The 25,980-nt window shown below is 36.2% G+C and overlaps 1 protein-coding gene across 1 annotated transcript in view; it reads left to right on the forward strand.

Moving 5' to 3' along the window:
- OTOGL (otogelin like) overlaps positions 1-25,980 on the forward strand; it is a gene marked incomplete at both ends in the record, with an annotated part of 101,193 nt that overhangs the window by 31,229 nt on the left and 43,984 nt on the right. The window contains 11 exons of the mRNA XM_083365354.1: positions 1,644-1,768; positions 2,190-2,399; positions 3,459-3,624; positions 5,774-5,848; positions 6,373-6,425; positions 7,023-7,185; positions 7,719-7,826; positions 11,687-11,825; positions 20,820-20,954; positions 23,183-23,329; positions 24,859-24,978. Of these exons, the coding sequence (XP_083221480.1) occupies positions 1,644-1,768; positions 2,190-2,399; positions 3,459-3,624; positions 5,774-5,848; positions 6,373-6,425; positions 7,023-7,185; positions 7,719-7,826; positions 11,687-11,825; positions 20,820-20,954; positions 23,183-23,329; positions 24,859-24,978 (1,441 nt within the window). The remainder of the gene's footprint in view (positions 1-1,643; positions 1,769-2,189; positions 2,400-3,458; positions 3,625-5,773; positions 5,849-6,372; positions 6,426-7,022; positions 7,186-7,718; positions 7,827-11,686; positions 11,826-20,819; positions 20,955-23,182; positions 23,330-24,858; positions 24,979-25,980) is intronic.

Here is a 25,980-nt window from a genome sequence, read left to right on the forward strand (position 1 = left end):
CAACAGAATGTACTCGGGGGTGGGGGGAATAGCAACTGAAGCATTACAAACTTGGACAAAAGTAGTTGCCTTGTTTGTTTTGGGTACACCTTTAAGAATATTTTTCAATTTTTATTTTAATGTATTTCTTCATTTCTGATAAGACATCCTGAATTATAATTGTTTGTTATGGACAGAGTTTTGTTTTTAGGAGTTGCATTTACAGTGTCTTCCATACTGCACCATATATAGGATTATATTATTGCAGTTTTAAAAGGCAGAGAACGTTTATATAGCCTTCTAAATGCAAAGTGTTCTTGAAGATGGTGATGAAGATTCTCAATCATCCATTGTCTGGAAGTTAGGACATGGCAACGGGACTTCAAACTGTTTTGGTTTGAAACAATTTGCTGCTTATCCAAGTAGCTGAAGAAGCTACCTGGATAAGCAACAAAACGTTTCAGACGAAAAAAGAAAAGAAGTCCAGTTGCCATGACTCAACTTCTAGTGTTCTGTCAGATGGACACATAAACTTGTTCTAAAGGGCTACATAATTGGTGTAGTGTATGCCTTTAAAGCACACACGGAAATGCCAGCACAGCAGGGGGCTGGACAGCTCCAGGCTATAACCGCTTTGGCGGGAAAGCCTGAATAGAGTGAGTCGTTGACAGCCGCAGGGCATGGTCAGCTCTGGCGGGAAGCCAGGGTTCAAATCCATTGGCCACCTGCACTGGTGGGAAGCCCAGGTTTAAATCTATTGGTCACCATTCACCTGGGCAGGTATAAAGAGACGCCAGGTAACCCCTATGCCCCAGCTTCATTCCTGACTCAATAAAGAAATACTACCCAGCGCAAGTGTCCGTCTCTCCGTTCAACCACGCAACTTTGCAATTAGTCTCATAATAAGCTATGATTATTGCTAATTTGGAACCATTTATTTAAATGGAAGATAAGGTAGATGTGGCTTGTCTTACTGAAATGTGGATAGGGCAGAGGATTGTTTTTCCCTCAGAGATGTGGCCATGTAGGTTTGGGTTTTGCATCAGCTCAGGAGAGGGGAGATGGGGTGACATGTGAAATTCAGGAGATTTGTTGGCATTGAAGAATATTATCCCCCAGATAACTGGGTGTAAGGGAATGCTGCTCTTGACTGTCCTCCCTCTTGCTGGGCCATTGTGAGAAAAATTCTAAGATCTGTAAGACAAAATCATAGCTTTACTTGGTGCTCTGGACACAGAACTGAAACAGCATTCATCCATCTATCCATCTATATTTTATCTATCTATCTATCATCTCTGTATGATACAGACACACAGATACACACACACACACACACTGAGTCAGTACATGGAGTTCTACAAAGAATATGGCATTTGTATAATTGCTGTGCTAATGTGCAGTAGTTCAGAATATAGAGTGAAAAACTGGCAAAGTCAATATATGCAACACAGTACAACTAGAAATTTTCTGCTGAAGTTTCACACAGCATGGTCCTTTCTTCATATTAATATGAAATCAAGTCAATCAATCTATACAACCATCACGTTAGCACAGAACATTTCCATATGGGCATATCTCAGAAGACAACAGAATATTCCAGTATTAAGCATATTTTTCTGGACAGCTTGATTCTTTTGTTTTATCATTCTCATTTTTTCCCTTAGTTCCCCATCAGGAATGATTGAAGGAACTCCACAACTTCATGCTAATGCATGGAAGATTTCATCAGCATGTCACATGCCTGTCAACATTCCTGTGGTTGATCCTTGCAACATTAACCAACAAAATGGTACACTTCTCATTTATTTTGAGATTTTTAATCTAAATTTTATCATAATTGCATTACTAGATTACAACTCTTGTTTGGTGTCTGAGTTTTTTCCTACTTTCTGATGTTTTAAAACATTTCTTTAATCTATTTCTTTAATCTTTGTTTAATATTGTTAGTAGAAGCAACACCGTCTATTTGTTTACTCATTACTTTAGTCATTGAAGATGTTTTACTACTACGGTTTAGTCCCATTTAGGTCAGTGGAATGGGACTACATTGATATAATTGGATGTATTACATTTTACTAAGCATCTAGTTTTAGAGTAGTATCTATTATTAGATTTTTTTGTTTTGCTTTTTACTTTTGGATTTCTATCTAAATAAACTGTATAAACTGAATAAATAAAATGTAATAAGCCAAATGTCACATTTTTCATAGTTGCATATGCATCCCAGTGTGATCTCATCAATCAAGAACTCTTTGCTCCATGTCACATATACATCAGTCCAGATTTATATTACCAGCTATGTCGCTTTGATGCTTGCAAATGTGGGAGAAGTTGCTTGTGCAATGCATTTGCACACTATGCTTATATTTGCAGCAAGCATGGGATTACTATAGATTTCAGATCTCATGTTTCATACTGTGGTAAGTAACACAGAAATGAGAATACCAACCAGATATGACCTGATCTGAATTCCTTTATTTCTTGATCAAGTCTATAAGGTGAAGCTGGTTATTATGTTGGATCTAAGTAGATATTCAAAATGCATGAGACTGTGTATACTAAAAAGTAGCTGATTTAAGATAGCTTTAACCCAATTTACTGTACCTCTTCAGAAGAAGAAACAAGTCTGACACTTTTAGCTTCCTATTGCCTAATAAATATATCTATATGTGAATCCCCATGCACATGCCGGCATCATGTTCCCTTCGTCCTGTGCGCTCCCACAGGGAGGGCCTTCTCAGGGTGCCGCCAGCAAAGGATTGCCGGCAGGCAACACCCAGGGGGAGGGCCTTCTCTGTGGGTGCACCTGCCCTTTGGAACAGTTACCCGTAGAGCTCAGGACTGCCCCTGATTTTTGTTTGTTCCGCCGGGACCTGAAGACCTGGCTCTTTGAGCTTTCCAGCCAGGACTGAGAATTTTTAATTTTTAACTTATTGTAATTGGGTTTTTTAATCAGAGTTATAGGGGTTTTAGATTTTTAATCAGGGATAATTTAATCTATTTTAATTGTTATTAACTTTTTGTATTGTAATGTTGTTTTAATTGCCTTGTGAACTGCCCTGGGTCCTACGGGAGAAGGGTGGTATATAAGTTCAATAAATAATAATAATAATGTACGTTGGTGCTGGTGTACCGGGAATGAGAGTGACGGTTCATATGTTTCAAATTAGGTGGTTTAAAATGCAGGATGGGCTGATGGCTTATGTTGCTAACTTGAAAGTAGGATTTTTCTCTGAGATTTTTCTCCCATGGGAGAAAAGCTGCCTCCATTTATTTGTGATTAAATGCTGCTAACTGTTGTTTTCTGAGTATCTGTGTTTGTTTGTTACCTATTATATGTAACCAATTTCTCAAACAAAGTGTCTGGAGGGCATTCTATTCTAACCTAGAGTAGGCTTGATTAAGAAAAAAAGAGAAAATTTTGTGCTATATTTTGTATAGATTTTTTTATGTTCCTGTAATTTGATGTATCTCCATAGCAATAGTATGCAGAAGTGGAATGCTGTATCACCCATGTTCTTCCTTCTGTGAGCACTCCTGTTCTTCCCTTTCTCTTCTGGATGCTTGTGATAATGACTGCGCTGAAGGCTGTAACTGCCCGGAAGGAAAATACTTTGAAGAATCTATTAATTTTTGCGTGCCAATGTAAGCTGTAGCAAATTTAGTTAAATGCATGTTTAAGCTAGCACAAAGCCATGCTATTGTGACTGTGTTTTTTAGGAGGAAGAAACAGCTGAGGTTTAGCATCACGTCTCTGTTCAATTGCCACATTTTGAAAAGGGTTAGGGTTCGGATTAAAAATGCAAAAGAATGCAACCAACATGATCAGGCAACTAAAACATTTTCCCCGTCCGAAAAGGCTAGAACATTTGAGACTTTCAGAGTTTAGAGAAAAGGCAACTGAGGAAGATCGTGATCAAGGTGTATAAAAGTTTGCATGTATAAAAGAGCCATGGTGGCACAGTGGTTAGAATGCAGTATTGCAGGGTAATTCTGCTGACTGCCAGCAGTTCGATTTTCACGGGCTCAAGGTTGCCTCAGTCTTCCATTCTTCTGAGGTTGGTAAAATGAGGACCAAGATTGTTGGGGAAAATACGCTGATTCTGTAAACTGCTTAGAGAGGACTGTGAAGCACTGTGAAGCAGTATATAGGTCTAAGTCCTATTGCTAGTGCTAGTGCTATGGCCAGGCAAATGTTTCTCTCCACCTCACAAAGCAGAATCAAATCATCCAGTGAAGCTGATCACTAAATTTAGGAACAAAGGGATGCAAGTTTTTCATTCAGCATATAATTAACCTGTGTGATTCATTACCACAAAATCATAATGGTAGGAAATAATTTGGATGTCTTTAAAGAAAATTATTGGAGGACAGTACTGTTGAGATCCATTAGTCTTTTAGTCCTAAAGGTACTCCCAGATGTAGGGGGGGTCATCTGTCTCAGAGGTATAGGTTGGTCACTGTGAGAAACTGGACTAAGATGGCTGTTTTTATGTTCTTAAAAAAAGCCTCCTACTAGAATTTGCCTCAGCAGGTGGCAGCATCTAGCTAACCTCAGTTGATCTCAGAAGCTAAGCCAGAGCTTCCCAAACCTGAATAAATTATTCAAAATTGAGTAAAAGTGGGGTTTTGGGAGGTAACAATGTGCAAACCTACTACTACTTTAAGTGTTTTAACTATATTACATGGAGACAACTTTCTGATAAGCAGTTTTGAGTAATGAAGGAAAAAAATTGTGAAGCACTGAGCTAATTACATGAGTAATTTGAATTCTAGACCTGTTGGCTAGATAGGAGAATCCATAAACAAAGCAGAAGAAATAAATGAAACTTTGGAAAACTACCAAGAAGATTACATCAATGCAGCCAAAGGAAGCCAGATTCAGCTCTAGCATATCTATACTTTTACAAATTTTTAGTGCTAAAAATATTTTAGGACTGTGCATGGCAAAAAACCAAATTACATAGTGGAGCAGAGTAAGCTGTTACTGTTACATCAGGGTGAAGTGGCTGAGTTTAAACTCAAGTTGGAGAGCCATAGCATTAATCAGTGTTTGTCCTGTTTTCCGCGGTTGTGAATTACTAAATACACTTTCAGAAATGTGGAGGCCACCTAATTGAGTAAATACCTACCTTCCTGTGCTTTTCTCCTTAAGAACACAGGAGTATTTTTTTTTTTGGTAATAAATAAAATAATAATCATGGCTGCAATTTCGTATGTCTTGCCATCTCTAATTTGTAAAGGTCTTGCACTCTTATACTCAAAAATTATTCTAACATTAAGAATTATTAATTATTTCATATACTCCTTGCTATAATACCAATATTAGTGCAAGTTTGCTAAGTTGTTCCAGTATTTGTTTCTGTGTGCTGGGGCTGGGCTGAGATGCAGTGGGACAAAAAACAAACACAATCTTTGGTACATGAACGTGGCAAAGTGGGCCATCTGGTGGCCCTTTGAGGACCTCTGGTGAACCATGAATCACACTTGACAATCACTGGCATAAACAACACAGAGAATTATTCCGTTCTATTATGTTTTATTTAGTCTAATGATTAAGGAACAAGACTACGACTGGGTGATCATGAGTTCTAGTTTACCTTAGACCAGAAAGCTAGCTAGGTGGCTTTGGGCCAGTAATACTCTCTCCACCAACCTACTCCACAGGGTTGTTTTTTTTGGGAGGGAATAAGAGGAGGAAGGAATATTAAGTGTATTCGCTACCTTGAGTTATTCATAAAGTAAAAAAGGCAGGATAACAACAAATAAATAAAATATGTTTTTGTAAAATTAGGGCTAACTGTCGATGTTATTATAAAGGCAGAAGTTTTCAGCCTGGAGAAATTTTGCCCACACCATCAGGGTCATGGTAAGTTTTGATATCAAGAGTTTCATTTTGACTGAATTTGTAGATTGACTTTTTGGGGATTTAATTTTTGAGTTATATACAGGCCTGTTTTAATTTTATATAAATTTAGCATGTTTTCCTAAATGATGTCCTGCTTTTTCTTACTTAATATTATAGTAAAACTGTAAACTATTATGGAAGAATAAATACTGACCTGTTTTGCCCTCTGGATGCATCTTTCTTAATCACTTCTCTGTATGATTACTAGTACCAAACTACTAAACTTGGTATATTTGGCCAAGCATAGGAAAAAGTGTTTTTGTTTATGTTTCTATGGAAATGTAGCTTATTTTAATATATCAAGTCACTTAATCAATATATATATATATAATTAATCACTATTCATTAGGTGCAAATGATGGGACATCCATTAAAACAAAAATATGAGTTAGATTCTGCAAAGGACATGTATACTTTATGAGCTATAAAATTGGCCATGGATTTTACCATTTCTTATTACTTTTTTAAAAAATTTCTTTGACTAGCCAATGCCTAAATGGAACACTGAAGTGCAATGAGGCAGCAGCTGTCCCTGCAGGTAACTTTCTTGACTCATTTAGAATAACAATTACCAAATATGTCTTGATCAGCTTTCTTTTTTGTTACTTGTAGAAATTATGTTCAACTTCTAAGGAAGGGATTAAAATTTGTACCCATATATTTAACTGTGCTTACCAAAGCTTTTTCTGCATAGCTCTCGTGTAAGCCATTATTTTTAGCCTTACAGTCTATCTATCTGCCTTAAACAGACAAAATATTAGCCACCTACAATTTAAGAAAATGACTGTAGCTCTGGCTCACCTTATCTAGTTTTAGAAGCTAAAAAAGGTTGAGCCTGATTAGTAGTTGGGCAGGAGCCTTCAGAGAAAACAAAGCTATAGGCTAGCTAGGAAACTGAAATGGGAAAAATCCTATTTGACTCACAAATGTGCCCATGAAGAATTGAACTCAATTTGAAGAATGCTTAATCTTTTAATTTTTTTTACTATATATGAAGTTAAAGGGATAGTCAGTTAGGGCATATTACTGAAAATATACAGTATTAGACAACAAACATAAACATTAAGTTTAATTAATGGGAGATATAAATATAAACATAAAATGATTACATATCATTTGCATTTCATATCCATAGTGCATTCATGTCCTGATGGAAAGATCTACCATGACTGCCAATCTCATGTATCTGGCTTGCCATCAGCTGGAATAAACTCTGAACTAACATGTACAAACATTGCTATGAACTTTACCTGTACACCTTCTCCACCATGTTTGAGTGGTTGCATCTGTCCCCCTGGGTAAGTGATACCAAAAGTAAGAGCGTGGGTACATCATTTTATTCAAAGATCAGATGAATGTATCTTTCTCCGACTACTGTGCTATTTTTAATTATTCCCAACTACTCTGAATGCCAAGAAAATTCAGCAGCAGTGCTATAGACTTTCTTTTAGGTAAGAAATTTAATAGATAAGCTATAGGCTTACTTAATAGATAAGAATTTATTGGAGGCCTCAAATGGATAGACACATTTTCAAGGAAGTGCTCTTTGTGAGAATATTAGGGGCAGCCTGAAAATACCAAACTATTAGCTGCAGCCTGATTGTGGATTTGTTTCCCCATTTCACCATAAAGCTATGTGTAAAGATTCCAAATTCGACTTTCCTGTTTTTCTGTTTTAAAATATATTTATTTTCTGACCCAATAGTGATTCCTATAGGATTCAAAAGCTATGTCTGCTCTACTTTGTGACCATTGAATCAACTAGAACAAAAGTTAGATTACAAATATATAAGGATAGTTAATTTCTCTTTATGTTTTTATTCTTTCAAAGGATGGTGGAGCATAAAGGAAAATGTTATGTGCCTGATAGTTGTCCATGCATGTGGAAGGATTGGGAGTATATGTCCGGTGAAGTGATAGCAACCCCTTGTTATACATGGTAAGTATGGTCATTATATTTTAATGATGTAATTAACTTCACTACTACATAGGTTATAACATGGTCATGCATATATTCTATGACTATGTGATGATTTAAAATAATTTAACAATGAATGATGACCCTAATTAGAGTCATACATTGATGGACTATAGGTTATATTGGGAACTCAGAAGAATTACCCCAGAAGAATTCCATCCATCCATCCATCCATCCATCCATCCATCCATCCATCCATCCATCTATCTATCTATCTATCTATCTATCTATCTATCTATCTATCTATCTATCTATCTATCTATCTATCTATCTATCTATCTATCTAACAATCAATCAAACAAACTGCAGCCATATCCAAGTTGTAACTGCCCAAGAATCTTATTTACCTTCCAACTTAATAGCAAAAATAAATTTTAAAGAAATGTAACATTTAAAATACAGATTAATTAATGAAGAAAGAATTTTTTTAAGAAAAGTCACTCATATAATATGGTAGGTCTTACAATCAATCTATCTTTTGCAGAGAATAGCAATATGTTAATAATTATTACAATGTAGGAATATAAACTATCTTCATCTTCAAATCTTTATTCAATCACAGACCAACACGTAAAATACAGAAATCATAGTTACTTAAAATGGAATATAAGAGAATATGCTAAAATGTCCAAAATAACTTAAAGGGGGTTAGAATAAATCCTGTGGCATAAAGAGCATATTACTGAGTAGTAATTGGCTGTGGACACACTGATTGATCTGATAATATCTTTTTAAGGTAAAATAAATCGGAATGACCAGGGTATTTAATAAGAAGCCTAAGTAATAGCTTCTGGCATGCTCCTGCATAGAAGGCACCATAGAGCATTATACTTTCCAATTCCTCCACTGCATGGACACAATCTGTTTGAAGGAGATTTTTTTTGTATCTTCTTTCAGCTGTCAGAAGGGCATTGAATCTGACTAAAGAAAGATCTTTTTGAATTTTGGGATTGTTATCTGACTGAGATACTTGGTTGGAGAAGCTGTACAGAGTGGCTCAGGAAGGTATTTCTGGATGGGGCTGAGAAATCAGCTTGTAGCCCGCTGTCTGAGATCTGTTAGAGCACATTGATAGCCAATCAGGTGATGGTTGGCCATGAATAGCTACAGAGTTGTAAATTGGCTTGTACTGCCTGGCTCCAAGAGCACTGGAAGGTGTCAGTCAACATTAGAGGGGTCAGACTGATTGAAAAGAAAAAAAGGATCTTAAGCCAGTGGGAGAAAATGTACATCCAGATGGACATTTCAATTCTGAAAAGTCTAGCTTCACAGAGAAGGATTATGTTTGAAACACAGGGATGTGCTTAAAAGATTGTTCTCAGAAATTTGGACTGAATTCTTTCCAAGGGAAGCAATGACATGTAGAGTCCAATTGAACTCCAAAAAGGAGTTGGGCTCAGCTGAGACTTTAATTGCTGCAGGTATAGGCTGAGCTCCTTTGGAGAAGTAAAAAGGTTGCCACTGTTTTTTGTGCATTTAGAGTGATGTATTCAGCATGAGATTTGTGGTTACCTGTAGCTTGAAAGACAATCCCCATACATTTGAAAGTCTTGACTTGCTATATTTGGTGGTTGTTTAGTTGTCAGGAATACATCTTAGGGCAGAGCTTTTCAACCTTTTCCCCCATTGTACCACTTTTAGGATATGGCAACATCTGAGTACCACCAGTAACCTAGCAAGGTGTCAAAAACTTGACCAAAAAAAAAGGAAAAAAGTGATGAAGTACAGGTAGTCCTCGACTTACAACAGTTCGCTTAGTGACTGTTCGAAGTTACAATGGCACTGAAAAAAGTCCCCCCTAAGCCACAGCCGAGCAAGACACTTGCCTGCCTGCCCGGTGGTGCTCTTCCTCCTGTCCAAGGTTTTCATTGTTGTGAGCATTTCTGTTGAGGATTGGCAGTGGGGGTGGGGTGGGGGATGTTTGGTTTTTATTCCCCCCTTCTGCTGGGTGGTTGCAGCAGGTTTTGGTCACTTCACATGACCCTGGGACACTGTGACCATCATAAATATGAATCAGTTGCCAAGCATCTGAATGTAAATCACAAGACCCTGGAGATGCTGCAACATTCCAGCTGGAGTCTGGCACTGATCCTGGTGCTTCCGCTGAGCCCTGACAGCCCTGCAGCTCCAGCCGTCTCTCACTCAGGCTTGTGCGGTGCTGCCACCAGTTCAGCTCATTCCCCTACCCCGCTACCACTTTTCTAGGATGGTTGAGTACCACCTGCCAGGTGCCAATGTACCACAGGTGGTACCCGTACTACTGGTTGAAAAGCCCTGTCTTAGGGCACTTGGCAAAGACCATGATTTTGGTTTTAGAATAATTTATTTCTAGAGAATTTACTTGAATCTACTATATATATTAAAGAGAAGGGAGGCTAATATACACCTCTATCTCACTCCCATCTTAACAGGAATTTCTTTGGAATGGTGCCCATAAGCATTACATCAGAACTTTATCTGGGAGTTCTCATAAAGCTTATACGTTGTCTTTTGTCCGTTGAGGAATAGTTCAGTTTTCCCCATAATTTGGGTCTAGGGATGGAATCAAAACCACATCTAAGATGGATGAAAACTGCGTAATGAACGTGCTCAAAAAGAGTATATCTTGAGTAGATGTTGAAGGAAATATAAATTATAGGGTTTTCATGCTTACCTTAGTATTAATGTTTTTTTAATATTAAGTTGCCAAAATATCAAAGTAGTAGGTCAACTAAAATACAAATGTAATGAGGTCTGTCAAAAGGATCACACCAAACTGTGGCATGAACACACAAATGGCAAATATTCAGTACAAGAACATATAAAATGATGCATCCTGGGGTGAAAAATATTCAGTTCATGATGGAGTTTACGTTGGAAATGACTGGCAAGAAAAGAACTTGGGATTGTGATGGATGCTTCAAAGAAACCTTGATACAGCAAGAAATTGCTTTGTGGCATATTTATTTAATTTATTATGTTTATTCTGTCACTAATATCATGTCTGTATATGTGTGTGTATTTCTGCTATAGTACCCTCCTTATGCAACATTGTCCCTCCAGAGACTGGGATGGCCCCAACCCTTGCAGGCCTTTTGGGCTTCAAAGGTTAACATAAACACCTTAAATTGGGTCATATAGGCAACTGGTAACCAGTAGTGATATTTTCATCCATATGTATGAAAATTTTTAATTGAAATGCATCCGAAGCTGTGAGGCCCCCACTTACTCAGTTAGTTTAGCTAAACATGGAATATTTGAGATTATTATATAATTTAAAATACCTTTGGGTAAGGGGAGAACTTTTTCAATAAAAAAGATGCAATAAATGAGGTGTTGATCATCTATCTTGAAACTGAGCTAGCAACGAAGGGCAAGGTCTCCAGTCTCCCTGTCTACAGCCTCAAGATCTACAAGTGTACTGAAGATAATTAGGAAATAAATATAAAAATATTATATTAATATAGAATTTATACATGTATGGTATGTAAATATTTCTGGAAGCTTCCCCCTTCCGTTATGTATTCAAGATGGATAGTGATTAATATTTATATGTTACTTATATGTAAGGGTGTAGGTCTATACATATGTTGTATATAGGATGTTTAAATGTGTGTTATGTATGTGTACACTTTGAGAGCAAGCAACTAAATTTCATTTTTAATGTGTGCCATTGTGTCCACAAGTAAAAAATGACAATAAAGGTTATCTATCTATCTATCTATCTATCTATCTATCTATCTATCTATCTATCTATCTATCCTTGCTATTTTGTGTTACATGACAAAAGAGTGTATATATTTTTGAATAAAAAAATCTTGATTCTTCCCCTCACACCCAAGTATTTGTCGACGTGGGATATTTAACTGCACATACTATCCTTGTCCTGCTGTATGTACAGTCTATGGAGATCGGCATTATTATACTTTTGATGGACTAGAATATGACTATGTGAGTGACTGTCAGATTTATTTGATAAAGGTAAGAAGACTTTTTTTGTTTTGCCTTTTTGTATGCAGAGTAATAAATTCTATCTCATAACCTTTCAACAGCTATGTGGATGGAGATTACCCGGTTTACTTCAAATTTCAACGTTCTTCATCACTGAATATTTACTATAGTACAGATACAAAATAGTATCAGTGCAAAATAGTATGTACACATACTTTTTAGGTTCTTTCTACATGTGCTTAATATGAAGGATTTATAAAAAGTTGTGGCTTTACAAAAATTTCATGGACTGTAGTCTAAACCAGGTATTCTCAGACTTTAACCAACTACATCTTCATGGGAGAGATTTGGCAGTGTGAATTCCAGGCAAAGAGAAGTAACAGAATCATCTGTTCTATATGCATCATATATGGCCAAGTAAACAAACAATCCTGAAAAAAACCTCAGACTTACATCATTGCATTCTTTCACCATCAGCTGTCTAGATAGTCAGTTAATCTATGTTCATTAATCATTTAGATATAATTAGTTTTCAACAAAAAGAGTCACATACATCTGACTCTTAAGATAACTAAGCTATTTCTGCAGAGTGAACAAACATGCAATAAAGAAGGTGTGGACTCCTAATTGGGTGTTTGAGATATATAGTCACCAAATATTATCACTGAACTAATTGCTTTCACAATAGAATTTCCTTAACTCCAGTCTCCATCTTTATTTATGTATTTCTTTGCTTTGTAATTGATGTCTGCGTGTTTACTTGGCAATGTTTGATTTAGTCATGAGCCTTTGGGAATCTGATGCATTTTACTTCATCTGTTCCCTTTTGAGGGATTGTTATATCCTACTGTAGAAAAGAGGTGTAACACTTTAATAAAGTTTAATAAGTTCCACCTGCTTGCTTTAAGAAGATAGATCTAGGGGAGGTGTATCGGAAATCTTAATATGCTGCTTTTAAATATAGGTTGCACAATAGCTAATTATACTTTGCAGTTTCTTAAGTTGATTTTAATTAAAATAGTTTAATATACTCTGATTATGGGCTGTCCAATCTTTTACTGTGCTATCAGATATCCCTGATACAAGATTGTTTATTGCATGACACAAAATATCATGATATCTTGGTATTCAAACCTTAGAGGTGAAACATGAACGTCCATGAAAAACTTCTCTGTATAAGACTCTATAAAATGCTTTTGCCTTCGAATATTTGTCATGTGAATGATTGTTTCACCCTGATTATTGCCAGAGCTGCCCTTGTATACAAGCATATAAAATTAGATTGTCTACCTGTTTAATCAGTCAGGCATACAACATATGGCTTCCATGGATGTCTCTTTTGTAATTTTAGTTATTTTGAAGTATTTTAAGACAGTTGGAAACTGGTAGGCAGCAAATTCTAGCTGTATAGTTATTTTCAAGAATTATTCTAGGCCCTTTATAGGCCTGTAAATATTCTTTAAACATATTAATTTAATTCTACCGTGTTTCCCTGAAAGTAAAATCTACCCTGAAAATAAGCCCTAGCTTGATTTTGGGGGTGGGTGGGCCTAATATAAGCCCTACCCCCCAAATAAGCCCTAGTTTGGGGGCGAGGCACAAAGCTAAAAATCAAGCTAGGGGTGGTGGTGGTGGAGCTGCCCTGTGCACCCCGCACCCACTTACCTTGCAGCCAGGCCTTTCCTCAGTGACCCATTTCTTCTGTGGCATCCCCAGGCCTGCATTTTGCCTTTCTGGAAGACCACTTTAGCCGAGAACCGAACTATGGATTCAATCCATAGCTCAGTTCTTGGCTGCACAGTGCCGGAGGTGAGGAGAAAAGACATCCCCTCTCCCAAAAATAAGATCTGATCCCTCTTTTGGAGGAAAAAAAATAAGACCGGGTCTTATTTTCTGGGAAACACAGTAAGTTGTTGCAATGCAATGCTTCAGTTAGAAGTTATGTTCACTGACCGGAGAAAAAGGGTAAGTACCAAAAATAATGTGTTATTGTGTCTTAATAGTTGCATTGCATTGTGCCCCAATTCCAAACAGGCACCGCAACGTCCATAGTTTCTCAATCTGGTCTTCATATTCATTGTAAATACATTTTAGAGTGAGAGATTTGTGGTGAAAGAGATTAAACAATGGGATAGTTCTGCCTTACCTGTCTGTGAAATAAATCTCTCTTAACATTGTCAGAAAAACAGTGGAGAATTACTTTTAGGGGATATTGACTTTCATTGCAATAAGTTAATTCGTTTTACAGATTGCTAAAACTTCATATTAATGACATTTTTCAAGCCAAATAACTTTTTTTTGTTTCTCTATTTGTGAGAAATATTCTGTTTTTCTGCCATTGGATGTCTAGTGCAATTCATTAATATGATAGATTAATTAAATTAATTCCCAAATAGCTGGGAATAATATAATTCTTCTGAATAATATCAATTTTTAAAGGAAATATTTATAAAAATATGTTTGTTGCATTTTACATTTTTGAATTTAACTAGTTATAAGCTTTAGTGTCTTCTGTCTTATTTTGGAGGACTTTAATACTCTGGATTAAAGTTTAATAAACCCTCTTAACAAAATAGCATTTGTTTCAAATACTTAATACAGTATTTTTAAGCAGAGGTTTGTTAAATTATCTCCTGCGGTCTTCCAGACCAAAGAGGTGGGTGGAAGGAAAGTTAGATTTTCCCATTTTATAAAACTGGAGGAAAACAAAGATTAACATCTTAGGGAAAGAATAATAACAGTGGCCCTTTTGACAAATTAGAAGAGGCTGCAGATATCACTGTTGCCAACTACAGTTTTGAAAAAGAAGGTATTTGCAGAGTGTGAGGCACATGGGAGGAGATACCTTTTCAGATATACAGCCAGCAGTTCTTTGAGCTTGCAAACATATTAAAATGTAATACAAATCCTAAGCTCACTTTTAATTTTTAGGTTTGTATGAAAGGAAGCAAAATTACTTCTACTCAGTTTAATAGCTATATACTCATTTCTCATGCTAGTAAAGTTATGCTTAAAATCCTACAAGCTAGACTCCAGCAGTATGTGGATCGAGAACTACCAGAAGTACAGGCAGGATTTCGAAGAGGCAGAGGAACTAGAGATCAAATAGCCAACATACGCTGGATCATGGAGAAAGCTAGAGAGTTCCAGAAAAACATCTACTTCTGCTTCATTGACTATGCTAAAGCCTTTGATTGTGTGGATCATAACAAACTGTGGCAAGTTCTTAAAGAGATGGGAGTACCAGAACATCTTATTTGTCTCTTGAGAAACCTATATGCGGGCCAAGAAGCAACAGTGAGAACTGGACACGGAACCACTGATTGGTTCCAAATTGGGAAAGGAGTCCGGCAAGGCTGTATACTGTCGCCTTGCCTATTTAACTTATATGCAGAGCACATCATGAGAAAGGCAGGGCTAGATGAATCAAAAGATGGAATTAAGATTGCTGGAAGAAATATCAACAACCTAAGATACGCAGATGATACCACTCTAATGGCAGAAAGTGAAGAGGAACTGAAGAGTCTCTTGTTGCGAGTGAAGAAGGAGAGTGCAAAAGTTGGGTTGAAACTAAACATTAAGAAAACCAAGATCATGGCATCCGGCCCTCTCAATTCCTGGCAAATAGATGGGGAAGAAATGGAGGTAGTGACAGATTTTATTTTCCTGGGCTCCAAGATCACTGCAGATGGGGACTGCAGCCAAGAAATTAAAAGACGTTTGCTCCTGGGGAGGAAAGCCATGGCAAATCTAGACAGCACACTAAAAAGCAGAGACATCACCCTGTCAACAAAAGTGCGTATAGTCAAGGCTATGGTCTTCCCAGTTGCAATGTATGGCAGTGAAAGTTGGACCATAAGAAAGGCTGAGCGCAAAAGAATTGAGGCCTTTGAACTCTGGTGCTGGAGAAGACTCCTGCGAGTCCCTTGGACTGCAAGGCGATCAAACCGGTCAGTCCTAGAGGAGATCAACCCTGACTGCTCTTTAGAAGGCCAGATCCTGAAGCTAAAACTCAAATACTTTGGCCACCTAATGAGGAGGAAGGACTCACTGGAGAAGAGCCTAATGCTGGGAAAGATTGAGGGCAATAGAAGAAGGGGACGACAGAGAATGAGGTGGCTGGATGGAGTCACTGAAGCAGTAGGCGTGAGCTTAAATGGAGCCCAGAAGATGGCAGAGGACAGGAAAGCCTGGAGGAACATTGTCCATAGGGTCGCGATGGGTCGGACACGACTTCGCAACTAACAACAACAACAACAACTACTAAAACTCTCCTGTCTGTGTGTCACCTTCAATTGGGCAAAATGGTGTATCATAGGACAAAATTATTAAATGAATATACCTCAAATGAGTTAACTGAAAGAATGGGTCAATTACTTGTATGGTATTCAAATTTCAAGGATCTCCAGATCTGTTGCATTGGCAAAGTTTTGGCCACTAAAACACTGCTGTGGTTAGCCTTGGTCACATGATCATGATTTACAATGCACCCTGCTACTTTCCACAAGGAAAATCAATGGGAAAACTAATCATTCCTGCTCCCACTGCTTTTTTGCCTGCAGTTCATTCTGTTTATTAAGTAAGGAAATATCTTTGAAACAATGACCCAACAGGGATGGATCTATCACAGTGCAATTTGCACTTTTTTCTTCCTTAAATATCATTTCACCCTGATTGATAAATATTCTTACTGATTTCATCCTGAATATCCTAATGGTGTTCCTGATAAATCTTCAGTCATGATTAAGTTTATTTAACACTGGAAAAACAGTCATCATCTCAGCCTATAGCTATATGTTTAGGGTTTTCATTGGTCATTTCCACATAGATACAAAGCCAGTAAAAATGCTCCGAAAACTTCTTGTTGTAAAAATAGACAAATGAAAAGAGTATAGACAAATAAAAAATTCCTGAACTGAATTTTCTTTTAACTAATCTGTGATCCTTACCCCAAAATAAGTTTCATTCTGACTTAGATCTGTAGAACTGGCCTGTAAACCAGGAATTATTGCAGAATTCTTTGAGCTTTCTTCCATGTAAATGCTTATAGAACTATGTTCTACTGCCTAAGGATACAAGCATTAATCTTATTCATAGAATAATAATAAATGCATCTGGCACTTATTTGTAAAGTATATAAAATAAATGACAGACTATTTTCATCTATAAATTATGTACATTTCTTCCTTTCTAGTCCTCATTCTGCTTTAAATAACAACATAACATATCTGTGAAAACAGATTCATTGCTCTCTTCATAATGGAACACAGGACACATTTCTTAAATAACTTTTCAGCATTTTTTAGGAGGAAAATGGCATTTTCTCCTATTTTCTTGTAGCTATTCACAGTAAAACATTGTTAGAGCTTGTATTACTCGAAAATTGATAGCCAAGCATTCCTAGAACTTAATCTTTGTGTTATCATGTTTTTAATTAGGAACAGATTGCCATAATGTAATCCAATAAATAACCAAACCAATTCTTAGTAGAACAAAACTAAATAAATGATACAAAAGATAACTGATTACTATGAATAATTGCAGCATTCATAATAGATGTTGACTGAAATCAAAGAGAAGTAGCACCCTGCTTTGTACTACAATTTTTATAGAAATCAAATGCCCCCTTTGTTTAACTTCTTAGATTTATGCAGGACATTTGGCAGGTAAATATGCATTCAATAAACAGGTATGCAGTTGATTTATAATACGTATTTATAGAATTTGCTCTTAATATACTTACAGTGATTCAGCCATGTAATCCTGGTATTTCCATTAGCTCCGTCTCTCCGATATAGACAACTGCCTTTTATGCAGATCAGAGGATGTCCTGGTTATAGTTCTAAAATTTGGGATTGTGTATTATATATGTACAAAAATAGAAGCCTCTCTACAGGGGTATTCTAATTTTGAGTTACCTTTCTGAGGGAAATATGTTCACACACTGCAATACTCTTATTGATTCTAATAGATCCATCATTTATTATGGTCAGTGCCAGAATTCACCATGTATGTTTTAAGTCAAAACGTTTTTAATTGTCCAAGTTCTTTAAACAGAAAGTATATTTAGTAAGGAAGAAAATAATTTCATTATTGAAAGTACATTAGACATTTGAACTTTTATGCCAATGCTGAATAATGTCAATCAGTGTAGGTTTTTTGTATTGATATTTTAGATGTTTCAATTTGTAATATTACATTTGAAGTTGGAACTTTTTAATATACTATCCTAGGATCCCGTAGAATAAAAAATTTAGCCTGAAATATTATCAAGACATATTTCATTTTGCCTGTGATAAACTCACTGGCAATCCAGGCGAAGATGCAGAATTATTAGAGAGGTAGGGTGTGGAATTTCTCTTGATGTTCTCCAGATAACTCATGAGGCAACAAGAAACCTCATGGCAGCTGATTTTTTATTACTTTCTTCCTAGTTTATAGACCAAGAAAGGAATTGGATGGAACTTTTAATATTGTTTCCAGATTGTCTTTCGGTAGTTTCATTAGTAGTTGCAGCCACTGCTCTTTGTTTCATGGATTAACTTTACAAGGTGCAATATTTAAACATATTATGACAATTAAATTATATATCAATACAGTTAATTGGTAATGATTTTAAGACCCACAGTTAAGCTTATTACATTCAGGCTGTTTTATTGAGCTATGATACACTTCATTTTGGAAAGGCAGGTCCATTCTGGTAACTTGCCTGGATTTTTCATCCTGTTTCCCTGTTGCTTAGCAATACCATAGTATTGCAAAGAAACTGGTACAAAATTAGAGCTGTCTTGTTTTGGTAGTTAATGGAAAGATAGAAGATAGTCTTATAAGAGGCAAGGAAATCTTTCTGTTTTTCTTTCCTATTGCTATAAATTGGCTTCACATGACAGATAATAATACTTTTTTTGTGTTTTGCCTTAAAAGGAAAATCTACCTCTGAATCAGTGATTACATAACAAGATATAAATACAGCATTTCATTATTCATCTCTGGGGCTGTATCAAGAAAGTTTAAGGGGACAGGGAAGTCCCTATTCAGTCATGAGGAAACATTTTTCTCCTTTTTCATGGCAATGGGCTCATCTGCAAACTGAGGGAGTTTTGCTCAGTAGTAGAGATTATTTTACACAGAAATTCTCTCCTCAGCCTCTCCACTTAAAGCAACTGCAACTGGAAGATTTCTGCATGAGAATTTGAAAGGTTGCTGACAGCTATCATAACTATGGTTCTACAAAATGCTTAACCATGGGTTTGTTTAATATGCTACAATGGTTGTTGGCATATACAAGTAGTCCTTGATTTACAACAGTTCATTAAATGACCGTTCAAAGTTACAACAGCTTCAATGAAACATGTTTGCCTGTGATCATGGTTTTACTGTTTTGTATATATCATGTTTAATAATGTAGAGCTTAGATTTTTATATAGCATTTTTAATATAATTTCCCCTTGGAAAGCTCAGTTTTCAAGTTTGCATACCAATATGTTAAATAAAAAAGCATCTGGTTTTTTCTGCTTTTATTAAAATATTATAATAGATGATGATGATGATGCCATCCATTCAGTTGATTGTGAGTCTTGGTGATTTTATGGGCCAGATCTCGCCATATCTTCCAAGCTTGCACTATTTCTTTGAGGTTTTTCTATGCTGTGGCTGGGGTCAACTTTGGTGGTGTCTAGCCACAGTGTTCTTTGGCAGCCTGGTTTTCTTTTACCATTAATTCTCCCAAAAATAATTGCATTCCCCAGTGAATTTCCCCTCATGACATGGCCAAAGTAAGTGAGACACAGTTCTGTGATTTTTGCCTTCTAGTGACATGCCTGGTGTTATGCGCTTCGGTACTTGCTTGTTAGTCATCTTCGTTGTCCAAGGAATATGCAGGAACCTTCTCTAGCACCACAGCTCAAATGAGTCAGCTTTCTTTCTACTAATTACATTTTTGATTTATCCTGTTTAAATAGTTAGCAGAATGAAATGATAAAGCTTTCTGAGTGGTATACCATCTTAGGCTGCAGGAAACATAAACATATAAAGAACCAATTCAGTTCAAAGCGTCAATCAAATTATGCGCTTTGGTTTAAAGTATTAAACTCTAAGACCAATCAGTAGTGCCACTTTCTCTTCAGATTCTTCCTGTTTGAAAGCAATATTATTCTTTCTGTGCTCCTTCCTTATAAGTAAGTATTCTGTATGCTGAAAATTGCACAAATAGATCAGAGTCCTTTCACACTTTTTTTCCCCCCAGAATAGGTAATGTCTGTAAATCAGGAAAGCTTCTTATTTCAGTTTCCACTTTAATTTTCAAGCCCTGTTTCTCATTCTGGGACAAACTGAACCACTGAAGCTTTTTTAGAACATTCAGCCTACTCTGAAAATTTATATGGTTGGCAAGGTCTGAAAAGGAGAGCAGGCAAGTAATTAATTTTGGCAAATAGAAGTGCTGCAGTAGTGCAATCTGTGACAAGAATTCAATGGCTTATATACTATTCTTTAAAGCCTTAGAATAATCCAAGTAATACAAATGGTTGCACCAATGCCAAATTATTACTGTATATTTCTTGGGGGTTTTTTTAAAGGAGAGATTATAAAACTAAAAAAGAAAGGAAGACCGTTGTTGTGTTCAATCTGATAATAATACATTTGCAAATCTGCGTTAGAAAACATCCTTAAAGGAAAAAAAAATGTGATTAACTCCATCTTCAAGACTGAAATAATATTTTCATGCTCAAAGTGATTTGATTTCACCTCATTTCAACTTCAGTAAAACAAGGGTCCCTTATACAGTATGAAATTCAGAGAGTAACATTTATTTCTTTGCAATCTGGCTGATCAAGGTTTACATCTAGGTCAACCTGACATCACTTGATTTAGAACTACATTAACTCAAGTTAACCCAGAAAACTTCCCAAGGCAATTGTAGTCCAGTTAAGGGAATGTACTGCCTGACAATACCTTATGTAGATAGATGTTGCAGTGTTCTGTCACTATGTTTTTAGAAATAACTATGTTATTTCTCCTTTGCAGAGTGTTGACAGTTCAAACTTGTCTCTAATTGTTCAAAATAAGAAGTGCTTCGATAATGACATTGTTTGTTCAAAAGATATGTTGCTAACTATTGGAGGCTCTGAGATTTTTTTCAGTGAATCTCTAGACATAGAGGTAAGTTTATTTTCCTCTTTTTGAAGTTATTCTTTAAAGCTCAATTGATTATCAAAATACTGTTTTTTTACACCTACCATATATACATACATATATACAGGGCTTTTTTTCTCATAGAACGCTCAGAACGGAGTTCCGGCACCTTTTTTGGATGGAACTTAGTAGGGTAGGCAAGGCAGGTTGTATGACATGTATGAGTTCCGGCACCTTTTTCTTTTACAAAAAAAGCACTGCATATATATATATATATGTTTTCTGAGGTTTTCGCGGGTGTTTGTATGTAGATCTTTGGTCATTCGGGTTTTTCCCCACATAGAATTGGAGGTATCAGGGCAACGTTTCGATGAAATCTCATCTGTCATCCTCAGGCTGGTGACTTCAGCTTTGTTCTTCTGGGAGAAGTGTACACACACACACACACACACACCATGATACAAAGAGAATTACAAGATAATCATTAGATGATAGACTGGGGAAGGCTGGCTTAAGCAAACATACACATAGTAAAATACATATTCTTCTACAGCAATAAAAAGTTTATCTTTTCCTCATACACTTCTACACAATCCCTTTTATACTTGGCATCACAAAACCTCTGTGCTGCCAAATTCTCCTGGGCTACTGAGCATCTGGGAGAAGACTGACAGCTTCACTGGACAACCCAAAATTAAAGTTAATTAAATAGACAGTTTAATAAATGGCAGTGGTGGTAGGTTAGAATAAATGTTCACTTTTTCTGTCAGGTTCTGTGGTTTGAGCTTCAGCAAAAAAACTAAGCTTTAATATGTTACTGGTAGAAAAAGCAGCATTTTTTAAAAAAGTTCTCTGTCAATCTTATGAAAACTCTTCATAATCAGCAGTTCAAGTTCAGCCAAACAAAGAACTGATAGATTAGGGATCTAATTTTACATAATTTTTTGATGTGGTACTTTTATTGTATCAGTGTAATATGATAAAGATTTCCCTATGCTTTCATGTGTTCCACCTATTGATCTGCAATGTTGAGTATAGGTCCTTCACTGAAACCCAGTACAAATACCTGCTTCAGGTATAATCAAAAGCATGAAAGTAGCAGGTCATCTGTATGATGTATGATGTATCACTGAAATCACTGAAATCTTTGGAAATTTCTATTAATTTAAATTGCTTCACTTTGTGGCTTGAGACTGGGTTGTGCCACTTCCTTTGAAAGGTAAAAACCTTAATGAATATTAGTAGTTAATTATTATTTGTGCTGTCATGGAATGTTTAACATGCTATAATTAGGCTGCATTGCAAATAAATGCTTACTATAGGAAAAGAATTTTAAAAATTTCTAACTGTGAGGGGGCGGGGGAGGCAACTATGGCCTTTTTACGGCCTGTGGAGTTCAATTCCCAGAATTCCTGAGTCAGCCAGGAATTCTGGGAGTTAAAGTCCACAGGTTGTAAAGAGGCCATGGTTGCCCAGCCCTAGTTTACAGCCTTCCTTGAATTGAGAGCTACATGTGGCTTTTGTGGAATATGTTGCTTAATTGAAGTAGATAGGACAAAAGACAAACTGATTATGGATGAAGTATAAAGATGGTGTGCAAAAGTATACCTTATTCTTAATCTAAACATATGTTCACAATTATTGTTGCAAATTTATCACATATTCCAAGTGCAAACTGTTCACTTAAAAACAAGTAAAGAATATTGGAGATCTGGCTTGATAACAATGTACATAAAATATTTTGGAATTGTATTTGATTACAAATGAATATGAATCAGCAGTGCAATAAGGTTGTAAAAATGCAGTTTTAGATGTCATTTTTGGAAGTAAGGTTTCCAAATCATTGGAAGGAATAGAGAAATGTGATTCTGCATTGTTTAGACACCATCCCATGTCTAATTCTGGGCATTATGCTTAAAAAATAATTCAAAAAATAATCCAAAACTGGGACAGTTTCTGAGAAGTTTAAATGTTTAAAAACTAGGGCAAATGAAGACAGGCTGAAAGAGTGGGCTATGTTTAGCCTTGACAAGAAAAGATTAAAAAGGGGAAATGATATTGAACATCAAGTATTTGAAAGGATATCATTGAGAAGATTAATAATTATTCTCTTTTTTCCTAGTTGCAGGATAAGGAATAATAAAATTAAGTGTGTAGGTAGAAAGATTTCAGCTGAATGTCAAAGAGGAAAAATAATATACCACATGGGACTGCATCATCATCATTAATACCTTACAAGTACCTATTATTTATAGGGGATGCTAAGGAGACATGGAGACAAATCCAATTATCAAGTTTGGAAAGCTGGATATTATGTGGCAATACATTTTCCAGAGGAAGAGTTCATGGTACTGTGGGACAGGAAGACAACAATGCATATCAAAGTTGGAGCTCGATGGAAGGTGAATCAGTATGAAGCTAAGTCACAATAACAAAAGGAAACAGGATGACTATTCTACAAACAATTTATTCTTGAATTATGCTCACTATAAATAAAACAAGTTTAGAATAATTTACAAACTATATTTTATAATATTTATTATATAGCCACGTGCTCTATGAAAAAATACACAGGTATACAGGTAGTCCTCAACTAACAACCACAACTGGAACCAGAATTTTCATTGCTAAACAAGGTGGTTGCTCAGTGAATAAAATACGATTTTAAAACTTTTTTGCCACAGATGTTAAGTGAATCACTGCAGTTATTAAACAAATCAGGCTTCCCCCATTGACTTTGCTTGTTGGAAGCTGGCTAGGAAGTTCGTAAATGGTGATCACATGACATTGGGACACTGTATTTGATTGCCAAGTGCCCAATTTTTGATCACATGACAGTTGGGATGCTGCAATGGTTGCAAGCACAAGACTGTTTGCAAGTCACTTTTTTTAGTGGTCTTGCAACTCTGAACTGTTGCTAAATGAATGGTTGTAAGCTAAGGACTACCTGTATATTTTTGGGTTTAATACACCATAGGTTCCAAAAGTTCCTCAACTTGTCAGATATAGAAACATAAATATGATTTCCCAAAATGCACGCCTTGCTCTCTTTTAGACTAAAAATTATTCTCTATTGAGCTTGGAATTGCTGTATATTTATGACTCACAGTGTTAAATTACTTGATTATACTATCCTGGAATGAAAGAGGAAAAAACTGAATTGCAAGCTGTGACAGAGATACTCCCCCCCATAATGAAAATAGTTGCAAACTTTCTTTACAAACACAGTCCTTTAATTGATACATATTTTTATTGGCATTCAATGACAAATTCATCCTTAATGAACCATGAGGATGCCATGGATTTCATGGCATCATTTGCTCCCCTTTATCTTCCTCATGTATGCCACATTTTCTTATGCAAAAAATAGAAATATAACTCCTTCTGATTTATATTCATTTATACAGCTTGTGATGCTTGCAGAAATGTTTTGATATTTTAACAGTTTTTTGCTGTTAGGTCGTAAAAACTTTGGAAATGGCCTTATACTGAGACAGTCCTCAACTCAGATTGCTGATGCTGACTGGCAATGGTTTTTCATGTTTCTAGCAAGAATTCTCTGGCCCTATCTGGAGATGTTTGCACTGATTTGTTTTAAACTAATAACTATTTAATAAACCTTTGTACTATAGGTAGAGGTAAATAAGATTAAGGGGATGAGAGTTTATATCACTAGTAAGCACAGGCTGTGAAAATAATGAAACAGTAAACAAAAAAGATAACATTAAAAAAGTTATAGAAAACATTACATTTTTCAAAGCTAGTCTATTTTGTGTCTGTTTTGTGGCTATTCAATCTATATTAATACCTAAATTAAGGTTGAATTAATCTTTTTTTTCTTCAAAAAATGAGTGCATTGTTTGTTAGCTTCATAAATCTTGATTGTTCTAGATAAAATGTTTAGGAAAAATGTTTCTGGTTTTATTTTCAGGGTAAATTAGCTGGTTTATGTGGAAATTTTGACAAATTTACTTCAAATGATCTGACTACATCCAACAATATGGAGGTAAAAAATGCTCAAATTTTTGGAGAGAGCTGGGCAATAGGACAGGTAAGCATAACATCTCCATTTATTTCAAAATTAATAATATGTTGATATTGCAAGTATGAGAATCTGTGGAAACAGAATTAATTTTAAGATAGCAGCCGACAGCTCACAGTTATGAAAGCTGGTGGATGTGATAGTAGTAACAATAGTAATAATGTATACTTACAACTGGTACTTCTTTCCCACATCCTCCCCACTCCTCCATTACCTTTATTCTGTGCATTCTCTTTCTAACTTGATTAGGCAATTGAAATAAAGATCAGGATATTCTGTGGCAGCCTTCTTTAAATATATACTTCTGTCATCTCAATATCCATCCTGCTGGAGATTATGCTTCAAATCATCTGGGAGACTTCCCTTTTGTGGGAGAACTTTGTTCTAAGGGAAGCTTGAAAGGGTTCATTTCATAATTACACAGCAAAGAATATCACTAAGCTATAAGTACTCTTAAAAGGATATTTAACAGAGTTGGAAGGGACCTTGGAGGTCTTCTAGTCCAAACCCCTGCTCAGGCAAGAAACCCTATGCCATTTCAGACAAATGATTGTCCAAACTCTTCTTAAAAACTTTTAGTGTTGGAGCACTCACAATTTCTGGAAGCAGGTTGTTCCACTGATTAATTGTTCTAACTGTCAGGAAATATCTCCTTAGTTCTAGGTTGGTCTTGTCTTTGGTTAGTTTCCATATATTGCTTCTTGTCCTGCCTTCGGGTGATTTAGAGCAGGGCTTTTCAACCAGTGGTACTCGTACCACCTGTGGTACTTTGCCACGTGGCAAGTGGTATGCGACCATCCTAGAGAAATGTAGTGGGGGAGGGGAATGAACTGAAGCAACCCAAGCGTGAGGGAGAGGCAGCTGCAGCAGGGCTCCAGCTGATTGGTGCTTCTGGAAGCAGCGTGGAGCTGGAGGTGAACTGAAGAAAAAGGGGGGAAAAGGAGAGGAGAGGCTATAAAAAGAGGTGGTTTTGGCAGGAAAGGGAAAAAAGACAACAGGGAAAGAGAAGGA

Source organism: Vipera ursinii (assembly GCF_947247035.1).
Source record: "Vipera ursinii genome assembly, chromosome: 6".
Lineage (NCBI taxonomy): Eukaryota > Metazoa > Chordata > Lepidosauria > Squamata > Viperidae > Vipera > Vipera ursinii.